We start from the raw sequence: 22,627 nt of genomic DNA, 5'->3' as shown, positions 1-22,627 counted from the left end.
AGGGTTAGAAAATCTGGCTTGCAGTCTGGACCTAATCTTAAGCTAATTTCATCCAGGTGAAGGTGTAAGCTTAAAGATATTATGTTACTTAAACCTACAGAGCAGGTATGCAAAGTAGATTTTTATTTTTTGGTATTGGTTGTGTTTAGATATTATTACAAACTTCTTTTTTTTTCTGACATGAAGACATCGGGTCTTACTCTTCTTGCGGTAGTGTTAATAGCAGTATCTTAAAAGGATACTAGATTCTCTTCATGCAAGTAGACTTTTAAAAATTGGTTTTGAAAACTTCAAGTATATAAAAGTTCAGAGTACGCTTTGATGAACTCCCATGTGCCCATCCCCCAGCCTCAGTAATGATCAACACTTTGCCATTGTTCTTCCATTGATTCCCTCCTTTTGTGGTTGGTTAGGGGTGGAGGAGAGTATTTTCAGGCACATCCCAGGCATCAGATTATTTCTCCCATAAATATTTCAGGGTAGATCTCCTTTAAAAGGGCCTTTAAAAAAACCCCACAATCACCTAATACTTATTCATTTTGATTTATCACATATAACAAAATTAACAGCAGTTGCTTAGTATCTCCAATAGATAGTCCATGTTCAAATTAACCCGATTGTCTTTAAAATGTCTTTTTTTCCTCCTGAATCAAGATCCAAATGAAGCCTACACAACTGTTGGGGTGATATATGTTTTGTATTAATCAGAAACCACCAACCCTTTTATTAATATTATTTATTTATTGAAGAAATTATGTCATTTGTCCCATAGAATTTCCCACATTCTGCATCTTTCTGAAATCATTGAACATGTTTGTTTGTTTGTTTTTCTGTAAACTGGCAGGTAGATTTTGCACTTGATTAGATTTAGAACCAACTCTTTTGGTAAGAATAGTCCATAGATGGTACTCTGTGCTGCCTATTTTGTCTTTTCATCACCTTGGGAGGCACAGAGTATCTGGATGTCCCAAAGGGGAATTTTTTTGCCTGTAAAATAATGTGACATATTGTCTGCTTGCTGGAATATTTCTGAAAAGAAAGAAAAAACATTAAAAAAAATGTCACTGTTGCCAAAGTTTACTTTTAAAATTCTGGTGACTTTGCCCATTTCTTTTATGCTAGTAGGATATTACTTCTCACAAAGAGCAGTATTGCATATTCTTGGCCTCTGTCTGTGTCTTCCTTGCTCCCTCTCATCTTCCCGCCCTTTCTATTTATTCATCCACCTAGTACCTATGGACAGTCTGTGGTGTGTTAGGCGATATGACTGAAGCAGAGGACTAAACTGTGAGCAAAGAGATCCTTTCCTCGAGGGTTTATAATGTAGTGGGAGAAATAGACGAGGCAATATAGGTAGTGATACCAACATAGCATGGCAAGCTATGATAAGGCAAGCACAGGGGATTTGGGAATCCAAGGATAGCTTCCTGAGAACAGTGACAGCTCTTCTGAGAGCTGAAGGGTGACCAGATGGTGGCAGATGAAGGGTGAATGAGGGAATGGGAAAAATGCATAGGAAAGCCTGGAATTTGGAGGTAATTGAGCAGGGCGCATCTAGGGGGATCTGCCCAGCAGAGCCGTATCCTTGGCTCTGCTCTGGAAAGTGCTTGGACAGTACTGCTAACATATGCCTCCAGAATTCAGAATTTTTTTGTGTCCCTCCCAAGATTGAATAGCTTTCCCGTGGCATAAGGTAATTCTTGATGAAAGTCATGCCTTCATTCAGGCTACAGCCAAGTCTAGCTGCCCTAGAAGTCATTTGGTCTCTACGTTAATCTGTTCTGATTTATTGTTTGTTGATAGAAAGGTTAAATTTTAGAAAAGTTTTATTTTTCTTATTTCCATGTGTTTTTGAAAGCTGTAAGTTTTATCTTTTATCCTGACCTATCCCCAGAACTCCAAACTTGTATATCTGTCATTTTAACATCTATGCATGCAGATATGAGGTACCTAGTTAGTAGACTAGGTACTCCAAATTTAACTTGGGCAAAACTCTTGATTTTCACATCCCCAACCTGCTTATTTTTATCTTTGTAAAGTTACCCTTATCCAAGTTATTGCTTGAGCCAAAACTTTTTATTCTTCTTTTTCTTTCTACTTTGGTACGATCCATTAGTAAGGTCTGTTGACTATGTTCCCAAATCCACTTACTTGTCATCTTCACTGTGATACTCTTGTCCAAGCCAGTGCTGTCTCTCTGAATTACTCTGGTAACCTTCTAACTTGTTCCCTGCTTCTGCTCTTGCTCCCCTACACGGCATTCTTCACACATCATGCAGTCATTTTTTGTTAAGTGACCGTGTGAAATTGCTTTGCTTGAAACCTTGCAATGATCCCCCATCTCATTTAGGATAAACCCCAAATGCCTCAAGTTTTGTTCAGTGGAGTTATGATGTGAGTACTTGTGATCAAATCTTTCATGAATCTCCAGTCACACCAGTTCTACTTCTGTTTGCATCTTCCACTCTGCCTGCTTATGTCATCTGTATCTTGCTGTGTGTTTTTTCTCAGTTTGCTTCTGTGTGTGTGTGTGTGTGTGTGTGTGTGTGTGTGTGTGTGTGTGGCTGTGTCATTGGGTTATTTTCCCTGTTGCTGAGGCTTTCTTTTTGTCTCTCTTATTTATTTATTTATTTGTTAATTATTTTCGAGACGGAGTCTTGCTTTGTCGCCCAGGCTGGAGTGCAATGGTGTGATTTTGGCTCACTGCAACCTCTGCCTCCCGGGTTCAAGTGATTCTCCTGCCTCAGCCTCTCGAGTAGCTGGGACTACAGGTGTGCACCACCACACACGGCTAATTTTTGTATTTTTTTTCAATAGAGATGGGGTTTCACTATGTTGGTCAGGCTGGTCTCAAACTCCTGACCTCAAGGGATCACCCGCCTCAGCCTCCCAAAGCACTGGAATTACAGGTGTGAGCCACGGCACCCAGCTTGCCTCTCTTTTTAAAAGAATATAAAGCTGAGTATCATTTTATTTAATGAATAGAGCCTTTAAAAACAGAAAAGCAAAACAATTTCTGTTGTACTCTCAAAAAAGAATAAATGTTTTTATAAACTTGTGGACCCTTCTGTCACTCAGTCTTCTGTGAGTCAGTGGTCCCTGGCAACAAAATGATGTCTGATTCCTCTAACCCAAACATCGTTGTTGAAGAAATATGAAGAATATATAGATGTGCACTGTCTAGTATGGTAACTGCTAGCCACATGTGGCTTTTTAACTTTAATTACAGTGAAGTAAAATTAAAACATCAGTTCCTCAGTTTTACTAACTACATTTCAGTAGCTTTAGTTGTACTTATATTTCAATGCTTAATAGCCACAGGTGACCAGTGGCTACTGTATTGGACAGTACTCTAGAGAACATTTTCGTCACTGCAGAAAGTTCTGTTGGACAGCACTGCTGTAATATATTTTATGCACTGGTATGTTTTATGTATACCACTTGTGAGTGACTGTTATACTCATTAGCCAAAAATTCTATTTAAAATCTTTTTTTCTTTCTTTCTTTTTTTTTTAATCTTTGTAAAGGTACCCTTATCCAAGTTATCGCTTAAGCCAAAACTTTTCATTCTTCTTTTTCTTTCTACTTTGGTACAATCCATTAGTAAGGTCTGTTGACTTTTGTGTTAATCAGAAACCACCAACCCTTTTATTAATTTTATTTATTGAAGAAATTATATCATTTGTCCCATAGAATTTCCCACATTCTGCATCTTCCTGAAATCATTGAACATTTTTTTTTTTCTGTAAACTGGCAGGTAGATTTTGCACTTGATTAGATTTAGAACCAACTCTTTTGGTAAGAATAGTCCATAGATGGTCTGTCGCCCACGCTGGAGTACAGTGAAGCGATCTCGGCTCACTGCAACCTCTGCCTCCCAGGTGTAAGCGAGTCTCATGCCTCAGCCTCCTGAGTAGCTGGGATTACAGGTGCCTGCCACCATGCCCAGCTAATTTTCGTATTTTTAGTAGAGGCGGGGTTTCACCGTATTGGCCAGGGTGGTCTCAAACTCCTGACCTCAAGGTGATCCACCTGCCTTGGCCTCCCGAAGTGCTGGGATTACAGGCGTGAGCCGTCACACCTGGCCTAAAATATTTTTTTTTAACTACAACAAAAACATCAAAAAAATTATGTGAACTTCCACCAATATGCTACTGGTAACTGATCTTACAAAGAATGGGCACATGAAAAGAACAGAATACTTATTTGTGTATATTGGGTCACAAAGCAGTCATATTTGTTTAAAAAGCTAAATGTGCTTTTTGTTTTTATTTCAGATGATCCTGTACATGCAGCTCCAACCACTTCTACGCGTGTGTTTTATATTAGTGTAGGGGTTTGTTGTGCAGTAATATTTCTCGTAGCAATAATATTAGCTGTTTTGCACCTTCATAGTATGAAAAGGATTGAACTGGATGACAGGTATTGTACATATTTTGGGAAAGAAAAAAAATGAAAGCAGTTATTTGTATATATGTGGAAGCCCATACACATCGATGCACAGTGGTGCAGGGAAAGGAGGGAGGATGATTAAGCCCCAGCCAAAGGAAAAATAAGATGACCTAATCACTGTCTCTGGTTTCTCTGATTTTATTTTTATTTTTTAAAAATTAAGAAGTCAGAAATTAGTTTTTTAGTTGTTGGGGAAGAAGTGGAGAACAAGTATGTTTTTTCTATTCCCTTTGACATGACTCTACCTCAGACCATTGCCTTTTCAGAATAGCCCTGTTTCTTCCTTCTAGCTCTTGCCTTCATCATTCTCCCTTTCTCTCTTCCTCCCTCCATCCATCCAGTAAACATGTATTGAGCACCTGCTCTGATTTAAACCGTTGGTTCTCAACCTGGTTACACATTAGAGTCAAGGAGAAGCTTTTAAAACATACTGGTATTTGGGTCCACCTTCCAGAGATTTTGATGCAGTTGGTTTGTGGTAGTATTTGGGGATCAGTATTTTTCATAAAGCTTCCTGGATGATTCTAATGTACAGCCAGTTTGAGATATACTGGGTTAGATACTATGCTAAGTGCTGGGAACAGAAAGAAATAATGATATACTTCATAGTTTCAAGATTTTAATCTTTTACATTAACGTGTAATTATAAAAGTATGTAATTTGATGACTGTGATATGTATAGTAAAGTGTATGAATACAAAAGGTGCTTGTCCAGCCTCAGTGAGTCAGAGATGACAAGGAGGACATTATAGTCAAGTTAGGGTGAGAGGTACAGATGGAATGATAGGTTTATTTTCATAACAAACACTTCTTACTTCCCTCCTCTGTGATTCCCAGTTGCTGACTGAAGACATGCCCCAGCTTTGTGACTTCTTTGAAAGCCCTCCTTTATGTGGAGATGTATCATCCATACTCTTTGAACCTTTTCTCCTCTTATTGCTGTATCCTTACTTGCGCTCCAGTCAAATGATTACTTATTCCTCACTTTCGCCCCACACTTTGCCCTTCAGGACTTTTGTTCGTGCTTTCTTCTTCCCACAGGCCTCCATGCATTTTCCACCAGTCCAAACTTGGTCCGTTCTTCAAATTCCAGCTCCATTGCTGTCTCTTTCATGAAGTCTTTGCTAAGCCTCCCAAACACCCCTCTTTGTCTCTGTCTCTGTCTCTCTCTCTCGTAGCAGTTATTGCACTTTTTCTTCTATAATTTTTTGTGTAATTGTCTTACCTTTAGAATGTAAGCTTTTTCCAGTTAGGGAGCAGTGTGTCTTACTCATTGTTGAGTCACCAGTCCTAATTAGTCTTAACATGCAGCTGGGAAGCATATTTGTGGCGTAAGAATATGAAGGGGAAGGGAGCTGGTTGGATTCAGTACCTGCCCCTTAGTACTCTTTGTCCCCACTGTTTTATTTTCCATTTCTGTGTGGAGAAAGAAGAGAAAAGGGATACGAATGAGAAGGAAGTACATATATGATTTGTTTCAGAATATGTTTTGTGTACATGATGGTGGTGAAGTTAGGTTTAGATTTTACAGAGGAAGAAATGGCATTTGGAAGCGATTGAGGGAACATTTTGATAGGACTTTGAGAGAGGATACAGGTAGAGAGGTGACTGAAGAGCATGACATTTGGAAGTCAGTCTTGATATACCCAGAGAGTTGCGTTTTCCTTGAATGCTTGCATGCGTGCTAGGGCTGTGAGCCCACATAGGCCAGAATTTTGCAGTAACTTTCAGATTCCATGGGGCATCTACCTCTGCCTGCTGAAATAATTAGTTACCATCCATGAATTGGTGTTCCAGTTCTCTTTAGTTTTCGGGCAAAGGTTTCCAGAGATTACCTGAGTAAAACCAGCTTATATTATCATGTTTTCAGAGCATAGTCTAGTGGTCAAGAGTATGGACTCTAGAGCCAGATCATCTCTGTTTGAAGCCTGGCTATTCTGTTTACTAGTTTTATGGGCTACATGGATTAAGTTATATAGCCTATGTGTGTCTCAGTTCTCCTCTGTAAAGCAGAAATACACACCTAGTAGGTATGTTGTGAGGTTTTAATGAAATACAGTAAGCTCTTAAAACAGAGCCCTACGTATAGTAAATGGCATTTTGTGAAGTTTTTAATAAAGTTGCAATATGCTAGTATGTCCAGAATTGGTTCCTTCTGGTGGGTTCTTGGTCTTGCTGACTTCAAGAATGAAGCCGCGGACTCTCGCGGTGAGTGTTAACAGTTCTTAAAGATGGTGTGTCTGGAGTTTGTTCCTTCAGATGTTCAGATGTGTCCGGAGTTTCTTCCCTTCTGGTGGGTTCATGGTCTCACTGACTTCAGGAGTGAAGCCGCAGACCTTCGCAGTGAGTGTTATAGCTCTTAAAGGTGGTGCATCCGGAGTGGTTCGTTCCTCCTGGTGGGTTCGTGGTCTCACTGGCTTTAGGAGTGAAGCTGCAGACCTTCGCAGTGTTACAGCTCATAAAGGTAGTGCGGACCCAAAGAGTGAGCAGCAGCAAGATTTATTGTGAAGAGTGAAAGAACAAAGCTTCCACAGCGTGGAAGGGGACCCAAGTGGGTTGCCGCTGCTGGCTTGGGTGGCCTGCTTTTTTCCCCTTATTTGGTCCCACCCACATCGTGCTGATTGGTCCATTTTACAGAGAGCTGATTGGCCCATTTTACAGAGAGCTGATTGGCCCATTTTACAGAGTGCTGATTGGTCCATTTTACAGAGTGCTGATTGGTCTGTTTTACAGAGTGCTGATTAGTCTGTTTTTACAGAGTGCTGATTGGTGCGTTTACAAACCTTTAGCTAGACACAGCGCTGATTGATGCATTTACAATCCTTTAGGCAGAAAAGTTCTCAAAGTCCCCTACCCGATTAGCTAGACACAGAGCACTGATTGGTGCATTTACAAACCTTTAGCTAGACACAGTGTGCCGTTTGGTGCATTTACAATCCTTTAGCTAGACAGAAAAGTTCTCCAAGTCCCCACCCGACCCAGAAGCCCAGCCAGCTTCACCTCTCACTAGTAGTGATGGACAAAGTTCTTCTGCCCTTTCCTGTCCTATTAACAATTATTTATTACCTGCCAGGCAGGCTAACAATGGTGACCAGAAAGCTCACATCCAGTTATCCAACAGCATTTAAGAGACATCTGCTGCTTCTCTCTCTGCATAGGGGCCACTGGGATTACCATTTATTGAGTGTTTTCTGTTTACCAGTACTGTACCAGGTACTTTATATGTATTATCTTAACACAGCCACCTAGAAATAGGCTTGAAGAGATTAAATAACTTTTTCAGGATTGCTCTTCTAGGAGCAGGGCAGAGCAGGCGGGACTCAGTGTTGTAATAGCTATGTGTTAATAATCCACTATTGTCATTGTATAAAACACTTGCTGTGTGCCAGGCACCGTTCCCTGTGCTTTATATTCATGAACTCCGTTAATCCTCACACAGTCTAGTGAGGTTAGATGGAGCCCATGGCTCCGTGGAATTCATTAGAAAGGGATGATAGTGTTCTTCCATTCCAGGCACTTAGGAGCCACTGCTTGTTATAAACAGATCTCATTAGAGGCAGAGAATTAACACTGCCTGAGATGTGCTCATGCCAGGGCAGTTGGAGCTCATGTGTGTGGCTTTCCCTCTCCCAACACTGCAAATTGATCTTTTCAGTCTCTTTGTTATGCATGATGAGTCTGTCCTGGATAGGCAGAGTTTCTCTTTACATTCACCCTGAAGTCCTGCAGAGGGGTTGGTCTGCAGCGTGTCTCTACTGTAGTCTTTCCCTGTTAGTTTGTGACTGTGGGAAAGTTTATTACTCCTTTGTGGGATGCTTGAACTTGTCGTCTGGCAGCATCTTAATTTTTCTCTTCCAGTTTCCATTATCCCCACCACCGCCCCCATGCCATTACTGGTGACAGAGTTTCCCTTTAAAATCTTTGATTTTATATCTAATGCCTAACTGTCTGACACATAGTAAAATAGTAACTATTTGGTTGAATAACCAATGAATAGAGGGAGGAAAAAAACCATTTTGGTTTAGCAATCATTCTTTGCTTTTTTCACAACAGTTTGTGTCAGAAATGACCATTCTGTCTGGTTTATGTTTTCTGTCCCAGGGAAGCATGGTTTTCTCTGTTCATTGATTGACTCAGTGTTAGTTGAGCTGTCACTGGGGCTCACTCTGGCCCACTTGTGGCTTATTGTGCCAGGTACTGGCATAAGTGCTGGGGAAGGAGAGGTGAATAAACAGGCACTTGTCCTGCCTTTGTGGAGTTTATAGTCTGGTTGGGTGAGACAGATATTAAAAAAAATCCCTACTGGAATGTAGGGGTCACAGTCTTTGTCTGTTGCATTCATTGCTGTATCTCTAGCACCCAGTACAGTACCTGACATGTAGTAGATACTTAATAAATATTTGTGGAATGAATGGATGAAGTGGAGTTACAGAGAAAAATAGAAAAGTACAAATTGTTGTAAGTGTTTTGAAGGAAAATTATGATCTTTCCCAAAGTTCTGACTTCATTCTAAGACAGGGTTAGTATCTCCATACATAATTTTACTTGCTTTTGAAAATCAAATGAGATAATCTATTTAGATTGATAATTTATTTAGACTGGCTATAAACTATTAAGTGCTAGCAAATATACATTTTAATCTCATTTTCCACCTCTTGTGATAAAGCTATGTAGGTGTTGACTTTAATGGATGTCAGGGGTAGGTCCCTAATTGCTTCTTGCTTCTCTCATAACAGTAAGTCTTGGATTCAAAAAAAAATTTCGTTCTGACCACTTAGCATAGTGCTTTGCTTATTTTAGGGACCCACTTAAAATCTGTTGAGGGAATGAAAAATTGACATAGATGTCCCTGTAACGCCTTTGTGTGCCTACAGGCTTTTCAAAAATTCTGAGGTAGCACAAGAGTGCCACCTACTGTTCAGTTAATGGAGAGACTGTGTCTGTGCACTTAGTCATCAGTGATGTTGGTTGCAGATAATACTTAAGAAGTACTTTCACATATCTCATACAATTTGAGCCTCACAAAAATCCTGTGAGGTAGATTATCTTAATCCCATTTATTTCCTCCCCTTTTGAGGATGGTAATGCTCCTCTTCCCTCCCCATTATTGAAGTCTGGACTTCTAACAGCTTTGATATCTGGTTTGATTTTTGAGTGGTACTCAACTGTAAAACAGAGTCCTGTAATTCCTTTTTGTTCTAACGACTGGAGATGCATAATATTCACATAATTAATATAACTATAGTAGTATACTATAAATTAGTAACAATAATTTATAAAGATATGTTTGAGGGCCAGGCAATAAATGCTTTACTTATTTTTTGTGTAATCGTTTTAGCAGTCTTATCAGAGGATAGTGTTATGCACACTCTGTCCACAGGGAATTTGAGGTTCCAGAGGATTAAATAGTTTGTCCTAGGCCATACAGCTAGTAATCGATGATACTGGCAGTTCTGACTTCACGGTTTTATGCTCTTCATCTCTTTTCTATATTGACCTATACCCACTGCATTATAAACTCATATAGATCAATTCTGTAATAACGTTGAGCCAAAGAAGCTCTTCCAGCACTCTGACCAGATGATAGCCTAATGAATCTTTATTATAGTCTCTTTGAGTTGCAAAGTATCTTCGCAGAGTTGCTGGGGAAACAGGGCTAACTGCAGCATCACAAGAAGAAGTATCAGGTTGGTGCAGTAATTGCAGTTTTTGTCATTAAAAGCAATGTCATTAAAAGCAATGACAAAAACTGCAATTTGCAATTACTTTTGCACCAATCTAATAGATAACCTAAAATGATGGACATCTTCAGGGAAGGCATGCTCGGGGGGCATTTCATTAGGCAAACAGGTATCTTGAGATCTATGGTTGTGCTGAGCAGAATGGTTTGCATATTATAAGTGCCCTCCAAATGTTTATTGCAGGACATTTCTATCTTAATTTTTGCTATGACTTTCTACAGATGTTTGGTTACAATAGCAGATAGTAGTATATTGTATTATTAGCCATAGAAAGGCTACATAAAGACTTCCAGTCCTCATTGCCTGGATGTTATATATTTACGTTTTTCAGATTTGTGTATGGGCTCTTGAAATTGATGAACATTCATATATAAATGTTATAGATTACATAGCAGCCGTGTGTGTGTGTGTGTGTTTTGTTTCAGAGACAGGGTCTCACTATGTTGCCCAGGCTGGCGTCAAACTCCTGGACTAAAGTGATCTGCCTAACAGCCTTCCAAATAGCTGCAGCTACAGGCTTCACACCACACTCAGCTTTATTATGTATTTTTTAAAATCACCAGTTTTTGAAAATACAGAATTATTATGTGGGAAGTGGTCAGTTAAAAGATTTTGCATATTAAGGAAAGTTGGAGACTTGATTGGGCACTGCTGATCCTGTAGCTAAGAGAGGCGTTGAAAGACCTATCCTGCCATCTGGTTTCACCCTTCATGCTGAATTTCTATGTTTCACGTCTCCACTGCTGCAAAATTATAAGAACTAAGGCAGTGAGACCGAAATGTACCCACGAGACAAGGTTTCTCCCCACTGAAAAGACAAAACTACATGCTTGAGCAGCATTACTTTGCAGTAATCTTGAACACAAGGTTTACAATTATTTGAACCTATCATCTTCTTAGTGTCCTGTATTATTTAGAGAATATGGTGTAATGTTTCAAGTACTAGAGGTTTCCCAGAAGTTGGATAAAAGGGAGGGATTGGGGAAGTAGAAGAAGCAAAATGTATTGTGATTAAATAAACTTGAACCAAATTTGATACTTTTTTTTTTTTTTTGAGATGGACTGTCACTTTATCGCCCAGGCTGGAGTGCAGTGGCATAATCTTGACTCACTGCAAACTCCACCTCCCAGATTCAAGCGATTCTCCTGCGTCAGCCTCCCGAGTAACTGGGACTACAGGCACGCGTCACCATGCCCGGCTAATTTTGTACTTTTAGTAGAGACAGGGTTTTACCATGTAGGCCATACTGGTGTCGAACTCCTGACCTCCAGTCATCTGTCCGCCTTGGCCTCCCAAAGTGTTGGGATTACAGGCGTGAGCCACCGCACCTGGCCAATGCTCCTTTCTAAGCTCCGAGCATGTTGGCACATTTGATTTGGTTTGCTCTTTCTTTATCTGTAGGCCATTTGATATTGGGCCATCATTGAAAGAGGCCTGTCTTTCTTGTTCTTTTCTTTTTTTTTTTTTTTTGTTTTTTTGGTTTTTTTTTTGTTTTTATTTTTTTTGTTGTTTTTTTTTTATTTTTTATTTTTTATTGATCATTCTTGGGTGGGGGATTTGGCAGGGTCACAGGACAATAGTGGAGGGAAGGTCAGCAGATAAACAAGTGAACAAAGTTCTCTGGTTTTCCTAGGCAGAGGACCCTGCGGCCTTCCGCAGTGTTTGTGTCCCTGGGTACTTGAGATTAGGGAGTGGTGATGACTCTTAATGAGCATGCTGCCTTCAAGCATCTGTTTAACAAAGCACATCTTGCACCGCCCTTAATCCATTCAACCCTGAGTGGATACAGCACATGTTTCAGAGAGCACAGGGTTGGGGGTAAGGTCACAGATCAACAGGATCCCAAGGCAGAAGAATTTTTCTTAGTACAGAACAAAATGAAAAGTCTCCCATGTCTACCTCTTTCCACACAGACACGGTAACCATCCGATCTCTCAATCTTTTCCCCAGCTTTCCCCCCTTTCTATTCCACAAAACCGCCATTGTCATCATGGCCCGTTCTCAATGAGCTGTTGGGTACACCTCCCAGACGGGGTGGTGGCCGGGCAGAGGGGCTCCCCACTTCCCAGTAGGGGCGGCCGGGCAGAGGCGCCCCTCACCTCCCGGACGGGGCGGCTGGCCAGGCGGGGGGCTGACCCCCCTACCTCCCTCCCGGATGGGGCGGCTGGCCGGGCAGAGGGGCTCCTCACTTCCCAGTAGGGGCGGCCGGGCAGAGGCGCCCCTCACCTCCCGGACGGGGTGGCTGGCCGGGCGGGGGGCTGACCCCCCCCCACCTCCCTCCCGGACGGGGCGGCTGGCCGGGCGGGGGGCTGACCCCCCCACCTCCCTCCCAGACGGGGCGGCTGGCCGGGCGGGGGGCTGATCCCCCCACCTCCCTCCCGGACGGAGCGGCTGGCCGGGCAGAGGGGCTCCTCACTTCCAGTAGGGGCGGCCGGGCAGAGGCGCCCCTCACCTCCCGGACGGGGCGGCTGGCCAGGCGGGGGGCTGACCCCCCCACCTCCCTCCCGGACGGAGCGGCTGGCCGGGCAGAGGGGCTCCTCACTTCCCAGTAGGGGCGGCCGGGCAGAGGTGCCCCTCACCTCCTGGACAGGGCGGCTGGCCGGTCGGGGGGCTGATCCCCCCACCTCCCTCCCGGACGGGGCGGCTGGCCAGTCGGGGGGCTGACCCCCCCACCTCCCTCCCGGAAGAGGTGGCTGCCGGGCGGAGACGCTCCTCACTTCCCAGACGGGGTGGCTGCTGGGTGGAGGGGCTCCTCACTTCTCAGACGGGGCGGCTGCCGGGCGGAGGGGCTCCTCACTTCTCAGACGGGGCGGTTGCCGGGCAGAGGGTCTCCTCACTTCTCAGACGGGGCGGCCGGGCAGAGACGCTCCTCACATCCCGGACGGGGCGGCAGGGCAGAGGTGCTCCCCACATCTCAGACGATGGGCGGCCGGGCAGAGACGCTCCTCACTTCCAGGGTGTGATGGCGGCCGGCAAGAGGCGCTCCTCACTTCCTAGATGGGATGGCGGCCGGGCAGAGACGCTCCTCACTTCCCAGACGGGGTCGCGGCCGGGCAGAGGCTGCAATCTCGGCACTTTGGGAGGCCAAGGCAGGCGGCTGGGAGGTGGTTGTAGCGGGCCGGGATCACGCCACTGCACTCCAGCCTGGGCGCCATTGAGCACTGAGCTAATGAGATTCCGTCTGCAATCCCGGCACCTCGGGAGGCCGAGGCTGGCAGACCACTCGCAGTTAGGAGCTCTTCTTCTTCTTTTCTAAAAAGCAATCTAATTGAATGACATGGGCTCTTTTTTTGAGAGATGATCCGTAGTTCCCTAACATATTTGTGTGTGAAGTTTAGGACAATTAGCTGAGGTGTCTGAGCACTAGTACCTACATTTCTGAATAATTTTGATAAGATGAACTCGCTTAATGATTTTGGAGATAGAAATGAAAGAAAAAACAGAGCTCTATAGGAGTTAGATTAAAATTTCAGTGTTGGAACATCATGAATTATTGTGATCTCCGTCAGGATTTTAGGCTGGTTTTAATGGCTATGTGCATTTTGTATGTATGGAAAAAGGAAATTTCTCATTGAAACTGACTTGTCAAATACTTCTCTCAAAAATTGTTTGCAGCATTAGTGCCAGCAGTAGTTCCCAAGGGCTGTCTCAGCCATCCACCCAGACGACTCAGTATCTGAGAGCAGACACGCCCAACAATGCAACTCCTATCACCAGTAAGAGTTAATTTAATTCTAAAGCCAGTTTACTCAAGTTGTCTATGCTGCTTCCCAGTGGTCTTGCATGGTTAGTGTACTTGTGGGACATGTTGTGTAAATCGTATCTAAAGTATGCAAAATTAGGTATGCTCTTCAACTTTTGCTTTCTAGAGCACTGAATGAAACATTCTAAAATTGAGGTATCAAAAATGAAATATAAGTTTGCTAGAATTGGTGTGGCTTTGGGGAGATTTCCATAGATTTATTATACTAAAAGGGCTACTAAGTCACTTCTATAGAAATTCAAAAGGAAGATTTTTCAGGTAACTATATGGAACTAACTATTGAGCTGCATAAAGACAGAGACTTTAGACTGTAAGGAATTGTTTGATGGTCTTATGGGCCATGGTGAAGACTTTACATTGTTTTTTAATCATAATAGGAAGTTAGCTACCACTGGAAAGTTGAGAATGTCGGATCTGATTTCCTTTTTTGGACTGGCATTTATTCTTTAGTAAAATAAGATTAAGAATATCTGTCCTCTACCCAGTGCCCTATTGTGGTTTTCCAGTACTGTCTCCCATGAAAAAGAACCAGGATTTTTTGGAGAAATGGCTGATTCCAGGTCTGGGTTAGGAAGTGAACAAGATAAGCCTGGGACATGTTGCTGAGTCAGATATCAAGGAAATAGCTAAGACTTGAAGAGCTTCCACTGGCTAAAGATGGGACCATTTGATCATCAAAATGAATAATGACTATAATGAATTAAAACGTAAAATGTGTAAAAATCCACAAATTTGTAATAATACCTTATTTAACAAAATTGTTCATTATGAGAGGTGACTAAGGCTCCAGTGAATACCTTACTCTACCAACTGACTACATGAACTGTATTTCAGGTTAACCAGATGGTGCTGGTGGATGAGAGAAAATTTTTCTTTACAGATGATTCTCAGCTAATAAATGTGGAAGAAATTATATAATTAGAAAAGCACATGTGCAACTCCTGATAAAATAGTTGATTCAGAAAAAGATCATCAGTGATTGAAAGGAAAATGGGGAACTCTGCCATTGAGGGATCAGGCTGTCACCACCTGAATACACTGATGAACTCAGCATTACTAAAAGTAGGGGACCTAGGTATTTCGTACCCAAGGATATGATGTACCATTCATGGAGCATTCTTTTCTGTCCCTGCTGCACCCCCTACAAGTTAACCTGGATCTGATCAAGGTTATAGACCTGACTTACAGTTTACAGGATATACTACTTGAAGAAGTAGAGGGCAAACATTTTCCAGGGTAGCCGACCCAGTTTCTTCAATAAGACAGTGGCAAGAAAAAAGGAGGGGAGAAGGCATTATACAGTAAACAAAATTTAAGGGAAATAATAATAGCAGCTACTCTTCCCACTAATGAAGAAAGAAATATATGCTTTTTAGGAAATATGATAGATGTGAAAGTAGTTTAAGCTACTCAGAAGAGGCACATCATTGCTTTTAATGTTTAAATATCAATCTTTGTTCATTAGAATGGATTCTTAATTGTTATATGTGACCTCAAAGAGGTAGGGAATTGTTGTTATACATGCTAAAATACTTTCTTAAAAAAGTCAAAGGGGCCGGGTGTGGTGGCTCATGCCAGTAATCCCACCACTTTGGGAGGCCGAGGCGGGTGGATCATGAGGTCAGGAGATCAAGAACATCTTGGCTAACACGGTGAAACCCCATCTCTACTAAAAATACAAAAAATTAGCTGGGTGTGGTGGCTCGCACCTGTAGTCCCAGCTACTTGGGAGGCTGAGGCAGGAGAATGGCGTGAACCCAGGAGGTGGAGCTTGCAGTGAGCTGAGATCACGCCACTGCACTCCAGCCTAGGCAACAGAGTGAGACTCCGTCTCAAAAAAAAAAAAAAATAAAAGTCAAGGGAAATAAATTTATTTATCTTTTAAAAATTGTTGCCATCAATAAGAAATTTACTTGTTTGTAATCATGGCCATTACCTTAAGGAGCTAGATAATTTACTTACTAGATATATATATACTGAAAACAAACATTTTTTTAAAAAGTCAATAGAAACACATTTGTTTACAGATAGAAAAAGAGGAAGAAAAAAATATTTGAAGACATAGTAGCCAAGAATTTTCTAAGATAACAACACAACAGATCACAGATCCAGGAAACTAAGAGAACTCCAGGTAGAATTAAACATTCACATGTACTTACACACCTAGACAGTCTATCACAGCCAAACTGCTGCCAATCAGTGGTTTCAGGTGGTGTCAGTCTACATCCATTGTAAAGTTGCCCACAACTTTTCATGTGGTTCTCCTGGCAACCATTGATGATCATTGCATAGGTCCACTAATTTTGGGGGGAGGTTTCTTCCCATTATCTGGAGATGCCATTCCAACTTCTACTTGCTGATGCCAGATTTTCCTTTTATTCTAACATTTTTTTTCTTGAAGTGAAAACTAATTTGTGGCTGTAAATTCTGTTTTTACTGTCATTGAATTAAGAATGAATGGGAATTAAGGGAACTTATTAAATTTGAATCTCACAATGGTTTTACTAGGATGTGGTAATACCAGAATAATTACATTGATTATGTATTTTGTTTGAAAAAAGCCTTTTCTAACAAAAATAACTTTCTGTTTGAAACTTTTTGTTTGTTCAAACAAAACAACTTTTCAAATGAAGACATGTTTGAAAAAAATCTTTTCAAACATGTCTTCATTTGAAAAGTTGGTGTGTTATGAGACTATATTAGAAAACCTTTTGGGAGAAAAACTGTCCATAAGAGGGATTAAATGAAATTTCACAGATCAAAGCTTGTTTCATTTGGCTAAAAGGCAGTTGAAGTGGTGGTCATGATAATACTATTTTTAGGATTTCTTGTTGCAGTTCAGAATTTTAACATTTTGGAGTAGTATTGTGGTGGGTGAGGAGACATTTCTTTAACATTTAGTGTGGCCTTCAAATAACTCTCCTAGTTCATATATATGCCTGTTTCCTTTTATGATTCTTACACTCATTCCTGTGACCTGAGTCCTGAGGTTCTAACTGAACTAGTTGACTCCAATACCATAATAAGGGTATTTATATTGCTTGGTTTGGCTTTGTTGGCTCCTTAGGTTATCCTACCTTGCGGATAGAGAAGAACGACTTGAGAAGTGTCACTCTTTTGGAGGCCAAAGCCAAGGTGAAGGATATAGCAGTATCCAGAGAGAGGATAACTCTAAAAGATGTACTCCAAGAAGGTATTTATTATCTCAAAGTCGGTTTTTTAAGTATGATTTAATGTTACCACTATAGACACTTTTTTCAAAAATTTAAAAAATTTCATCTCATTTTGTGTCTAAGATAAGGATAGGAAGCAGTGTATGGTTTTTCTTTTATAAAAATTATTTTCATTTGCTCCTATACTTGAATGGGCCTTGTACAACTTTGGTGCAGTTCTTGATTTTCAAGTATATTAAAGCATGTATATTATTGTTGGCTATATTTAAGGTGTATTCTCTGTTTAGTTTTTATTTAAAATGGTCACTACCTGGCAGGTCTCTCTGAGATATTCTAAGTTACTTTCTCTCTGACGGATAACGTGGGGGTTGTAGCAGAAGGAATGGACATGGGCTTGGGCTTTGGTTTTGGTCCTAAGTTCCAATCCCACGTTTTATTCTCTGTGTGGCTTTGGAGAAATCACGTAATGTCTTCAGTCTCCAGTTCCCTCCTCTATAAATTTGGACTGCATTGTCATCTCTTAGACTAGTTATAAAGATGAGATGAAATTAGGTACATTAAATGAATGAACACATAATAGTGTTTGCCAGATGTTAGTATGCTTCCCTTCCCCTCTCACTGGGCCTTGCTTTCCTTTTTGAATTGGAGGGTATTGATTAGGGAGATGCTGAAAGAAGGGGACAGAAATTAATAATAAAATACTACACTGAGCTCTTCATGTTGTTAAATAGAGAATTACTTTTTTACCTCCACTGTAATTCAGTTTGGAATGCTTTGGATACTTATGAGTCCTCCTTATGTATTCCTTTGCAAGTTGGGACACATTTAGGTCAATCACAGCTAAGTCAGGTACTTAAACTGTCCCCAGTAGCAAATGGTAATTAATGGAAGCAGATTTTCTGGTATATCTTAAAATGCATGATTGCCACTTGTTAATAGTTGACTGTTTTCTAAGCATAACTAGTTTGCAGATCTTTTTGCAATCTGAAGAGAGTAAGTAGACCAGGTAGCATTTCCTAAAGAATAAAAAAAATGAGAGATCAATTAATGTTATATTTGCAGTTTCTTTTGGTCTCTGAATGGGATAGAATAGGCAATCTGTTGTAGTGGTATGATTTGAGAAGAAGGAATTCTGAACCAGGTAGAGTTTTTCTTTATTGGTCTTTTCAGGCCCATAATAGTTTATTTTAAAATTCTTTTGATTTCAGAAAAGAAAATATGGTGGCTGATTAACATTTAAAAAGGTGGTCAGGTTCACTGGAAATCTGATAAATGCAAAGAAAACAATAGTTACATGCGATTTTTTTTTTACGTTAGTTTGTGAAAAAGTAAAAAGATAATTTCTAGGTTGACGGGTATGGAGGAACACATGCTCTTTTACATTGCTGGTAGGAATGTGAATTGCTGTAACGTTGTGGTAAAGTAATATGTACATATATATTTTTGTGTATGTTCCTTACTTCCATTGTTTTTAAGTATATGTAAATCTGTGTTTGGGAGTAATATTTAAAAATGGGACTAGGTACTGGGAAGAGGAGACAGGAGGTTTTGCAGTGCTTCAGTGCAAGAGAGTTAAGAAGCTCAGTCAAGCAAGGTGAACTTGGCTGGAGAGAGAAGGGAAAACCTTTGTGAGGAAGACAGGTCAGGGTGTGTAGCTCTATGTATTGACTAGAGTGTTTGAAGATATTTACTCAGCTTCAAGCAAAATGTCTTAAATGAAGATTATCCAAAGTCTTTTCTGCCTTGAGCATGCAAGTTACTCTGTCTCTAGGCCACAGTGAAGGTCCTGATACATGGATACCAACAACTTCACCTCATAGAGTGAAAGGCATTAGAGCAAGCCTATTTGTATGCATGGTATCTGCAGCAAAGTGAAACTATTTGCAAGCTTATCTTTTAAATTGTGAAGGAAGGAAAGTAAACAATTTTCTAGTGAGAAAGAGTAAAATGAGATTCATTTTCAGTGATCATCTTGTTTGGGAGTTTTCTATGGGCAATTACAAAATTGGTAATAAAATCTAGATGGATTTTCTTAGTTCCTTCCCTAGCACCCGCAAAGGTCATAACTAACTTGTCTTATTACTATGAGAGTTTGGTTTTTTTTTTTTTTTTTTGGCAGAGTCTCGTTCTTTTGCCCAGGCTGGAGTGCAGTGGCACAATCTTGGCTCACTGCAAGGTCCACCTCCCGGGTTCATGCTGTTCTCCTGCCTCAGCCTCCCATGCCCGGCTAATTTTTTTGTATTTTTTTTTGTATTTTTAGTAGAGACGGGGTTTCACCGTGTTAGCCACGATGGTCTCGATCTCCTGGCCTCATGATCCGCCCGCCTTGGCCTCCCAAAGTGCTGGGATTACAGGCGTGAGCCGCGCGCAGCCTATTCTCACTCTAAGAGTTTTTAGGAACACATTTTACCGGTGAACCAAGAGTCTAATTGGCTTGTCTGAGACCTTCTGAGGAGTGAGTGGTAGAAGGAATGGAACCCGGGACTGTCTGGATCCAAAACTTGTACTCCTTGGCCTTCCCTTGAAGCTACTTTTTAAGGCTCTGCAGTAGAGAGGAAAGTTCATTTTTGTCTGTTCGTCATTTCTCTGAGGCTAAGCCTAGAAACTCATAAATGCCATTGTGGATACCTCATTACTGAGCTCCAGTGCTCCTGGCTATATCATTAGTTTATTTAGTATAATTCAGGAAAATTTTCATATACTTAGTTTAGATATGGTGTTTCTGAAAGCAAGTTAAGATGTGTAATAGTCACAAAAAATTTTTAACAGTTGTTAAAACCAAAGATTTGGGTCTTTTTACTCTAGGGCTACAGTAATGTTGTTGATCACATATGCCCTTGTTATTTTTGTTTTATGTTATATTGTGCCAGAAAGTTTTGTACTATAATTTTATGAATGTTGTATGATCTCATTAATTATTACTTTTCCTTTTAGGTACTTTTGGGCGTATTTTCCATGGGATTTTAATAGATGAAAAAGATCCAAATAAAGAAAAACAAGCATTTGTCAAAACAGTTAAAGGTAAGATCTTTTTTCCATAGTATTTCCATGATGCTCTTCTGTCTCAGGTGGCTCCTGCCAGCAAAATTCTGTCTCAGTTTCCCAGTGTGTGCCAGACCTTTTAAATCAGTCGATGTTAATTTAGCTGAAAACAAAAATTGTCTTATATGAGCCTAATTGTTTTGGAAATTTGGATTGTTCTCATTAAGTATAGAAAAACAGAAGTCTGTTAAATTAAGACATAAGACATTTCTTAGATATTACTCAGTTAATTGCAAGTCAAACTGTATCCACTTGATTTCATTGTTACTATGTTTAATGTTGGTATACTTTTGCAGGTATAGCCATAGTTGGAATTGCTGGCCTAAGGGTGTGTACATTTAAAATTTTAATAGAGCCCAGGTGCAGTGGCTCATGCCTGTAATCCCGGCACTTTGGGAGGCCGAGGTGGCCAGATCACCTGAGGTCAGGAGTTCGAGACCAGCCTGGCCAGCATGGTGAAACCCCTGTCTCTGCTAAAAATACAAAAATTAGCCTGGCATGGTGGCTCACGCCTGTAATCCCAGCTACTCAGAAGGCTGAGGTGTGAGAATTGCTTGAACCCGAGAGGCGGAGGATGCAGTGAGCCAAGATCATGCCGCTGCACTCCAGCCTGGGCGACAGAGACTCTGTCTCAAAAAAAAAAAAAAAAAAAAAAGATATTGTTAGATTGTCCTCTAAAAGATAGCACTGGTTTATATTGTCATGAACGGAATAACTGTTTTCACATATTCTTCTTTTGGGCCAGCGTTTGAAATGTGACACCTAATTTTTAATTTATTGATGTGTATAAGTTATTTAATTAAAGATTCCCTATCAAGATACTACAGTGTTATTTATGCAGGCATATGGCTTATTTCCTATTACTTGTAGATTCGCAAGACTTTAAAAAATACTAGAATTTTAATTACTTACAACAGATGCTTGTGAAAGCTTAAATAGTTCTGAATTAAGAGCTGGGTGCAGTGGCTCACAATTGTAATCCCAATGCTTTGGGAGGCTAAGGCAGGAGGATTGCTTGAGCCCATAAGTTCAAGATCAGCCTGGGCAATATAGCAAGACCCCCGTCTCTACAAAAAAATTTTGAAAAAAAGTAGCTGGGTGTGGTAGCATATGCCTGTAGTCCTAGCTACTCAGGAGGATGAGGCAGGAGGATTGCTTGAGCCCAGGAATTCAAGGCTGCAGTGACCCCGATCATGCCACTGTACTCCAGCCTAGGTGACAGAGCAAGATCCTGTTTTAATTTTTAAAAATGATAATAATAATTCTGAGGTAAGTCTTATTTGCTTATCTAGAGAGAAAGAAAAATGTGATAATTTATAGGGTGCTTAATGTCTATCAGGTCTGATGTAAATTGAGAAGACATGCTAATAATATCTAAAAACAAATTTAGCACTTTCCCTTCAGAAACTGAAGGGAAGATTAAATTCAGTTTTATGAGTAGAAAGTGATAAAATTTTATACAGTTTATGAAGTTAATTTATAAGAACTGTTTCTAAATTTACTTAAAGGAATACATGGAAAGTATGAAGGGTTTATGTTTATTGGTTGTAAAAAGTTGGGTTATACCAATCTAACAAAAAATCTTTGGAATTGCTTTTAATTGAACAAAATTGTTTGTTTAAGGCTGCTACAAATACATTCATACACACACACCTCTTTAATATTTTCTAAACAAGTGGTTTAATTTACTGTATCATTCAATATTTATTTTATTCATTCACCCCTTCCCAGCACCAAAAACACTTCTAAAGGGTAATATTTATGTGTTAGGTCCATCCTTTCTTGTCCTTTTGGCTAATACCAAGTGTAAGTTAGGTCCCAGTAGGTTTTCTGACTAGGAGAGTTTACATATTACTTCTTGTAAATGTAAAATTTGAACTATAAGGTTATTAAACAACAGCCTTTTGTTACTCTTTTCTCATTTTTTTTTTTTTTTAAGGAAACTCCTTAATTCAAATATTTCTTCCGGGGTTTGTAAGTATTCTATAGACTGTGTAGAACTGGGCTATTATTGACTTGTTCTGAATTAAGGAAGGAGGTTTTTATACAAAATTGGGTTGATTTAGGGTTGGAAGGGGAGATAAAAGGAAATAATAGTGATAAGAAAACACAATGAGTATACTTGGACTGTTTCACAAGATAAGACTTCTCTTTCCGTATATGCTTGACTTGTAGTCACTGGTTGTTTCTATGCTTTACCGCTGTAATTATAATGTTCTCTGTGAGCTGTGCGGAAGTAAGAGAAAGCACAGTGGGTCCTTATGGGGGACAGAGGGGAAGTGCATTGACCAGGATACTTGCCTCAAATTTGTTAGAGAGATAGCGCCACATGACTGTCTCTGAGATTGATTATTTTGGAATGCTGTTTTTATGGTTTTAGTTGTAGCCACATAGAGCTGACCAAGGTCTTTCACAAATCTGTATGCTTTGTTACATGTTGCACAATTAGAAGTGT

The 22,627-nt window shown here is 40.5% G+C and overlaps 1 protein-coding gene across 2 annotated transcripts in view; it reads left to right on the top strand.

Annotated features, from left to right (window-relative positions):
* Positions 1-22,627, top strand: part of RYK (receptor like tyrosine kinase) — a 95,936-nt gene that overhangs the window by 43,936 nt on the left and 29,373 nt on the right. The window contains exons 6-9 of one of the 2 annotated variants that reach the window (XM_031009711.3): positions 4,278-4,422; positions 13,810-13,910; positions 17,025-17,150; positions 20,065-20,151. In XM_031009711.3, coding sequence (XP_030865571.2) covers positions 4,278-4,422; positions 13,810-13,910; positions 17,025-17,150; positions 20,065-20,151 — 459 coding nt within the window. Of the gene's footprint in view, positions 1-4,277; positions 4,423-13,809; positions 13,912-17,016; positions 17,151-20,064; positions 20,152-22,627 lie in introns of both variants that reach the window. The other variant, XM_055380898.2, reaches the window with a different exon arrangement.

The sequence above is a fragment of the Gorilla gorilla genome, chromosome 2 (assembly GCF_029281585.2).
Source record: "Gorilla gorilla gorilla isolate KB3781 chromosome 2, NHGRI_mGorGor1-v2.1_pri, whole genome shotgun sequence".
NCBI lineage: Eukaryota > Metazoa > Chordata > Mammalia > Primates > Hominidae > Gorilla > Gorilla gorilla.
Note: the sequence above shows the minus strand (reverse complement) of the source record. Positions and strands in the feature narration are given on the sequence as shown.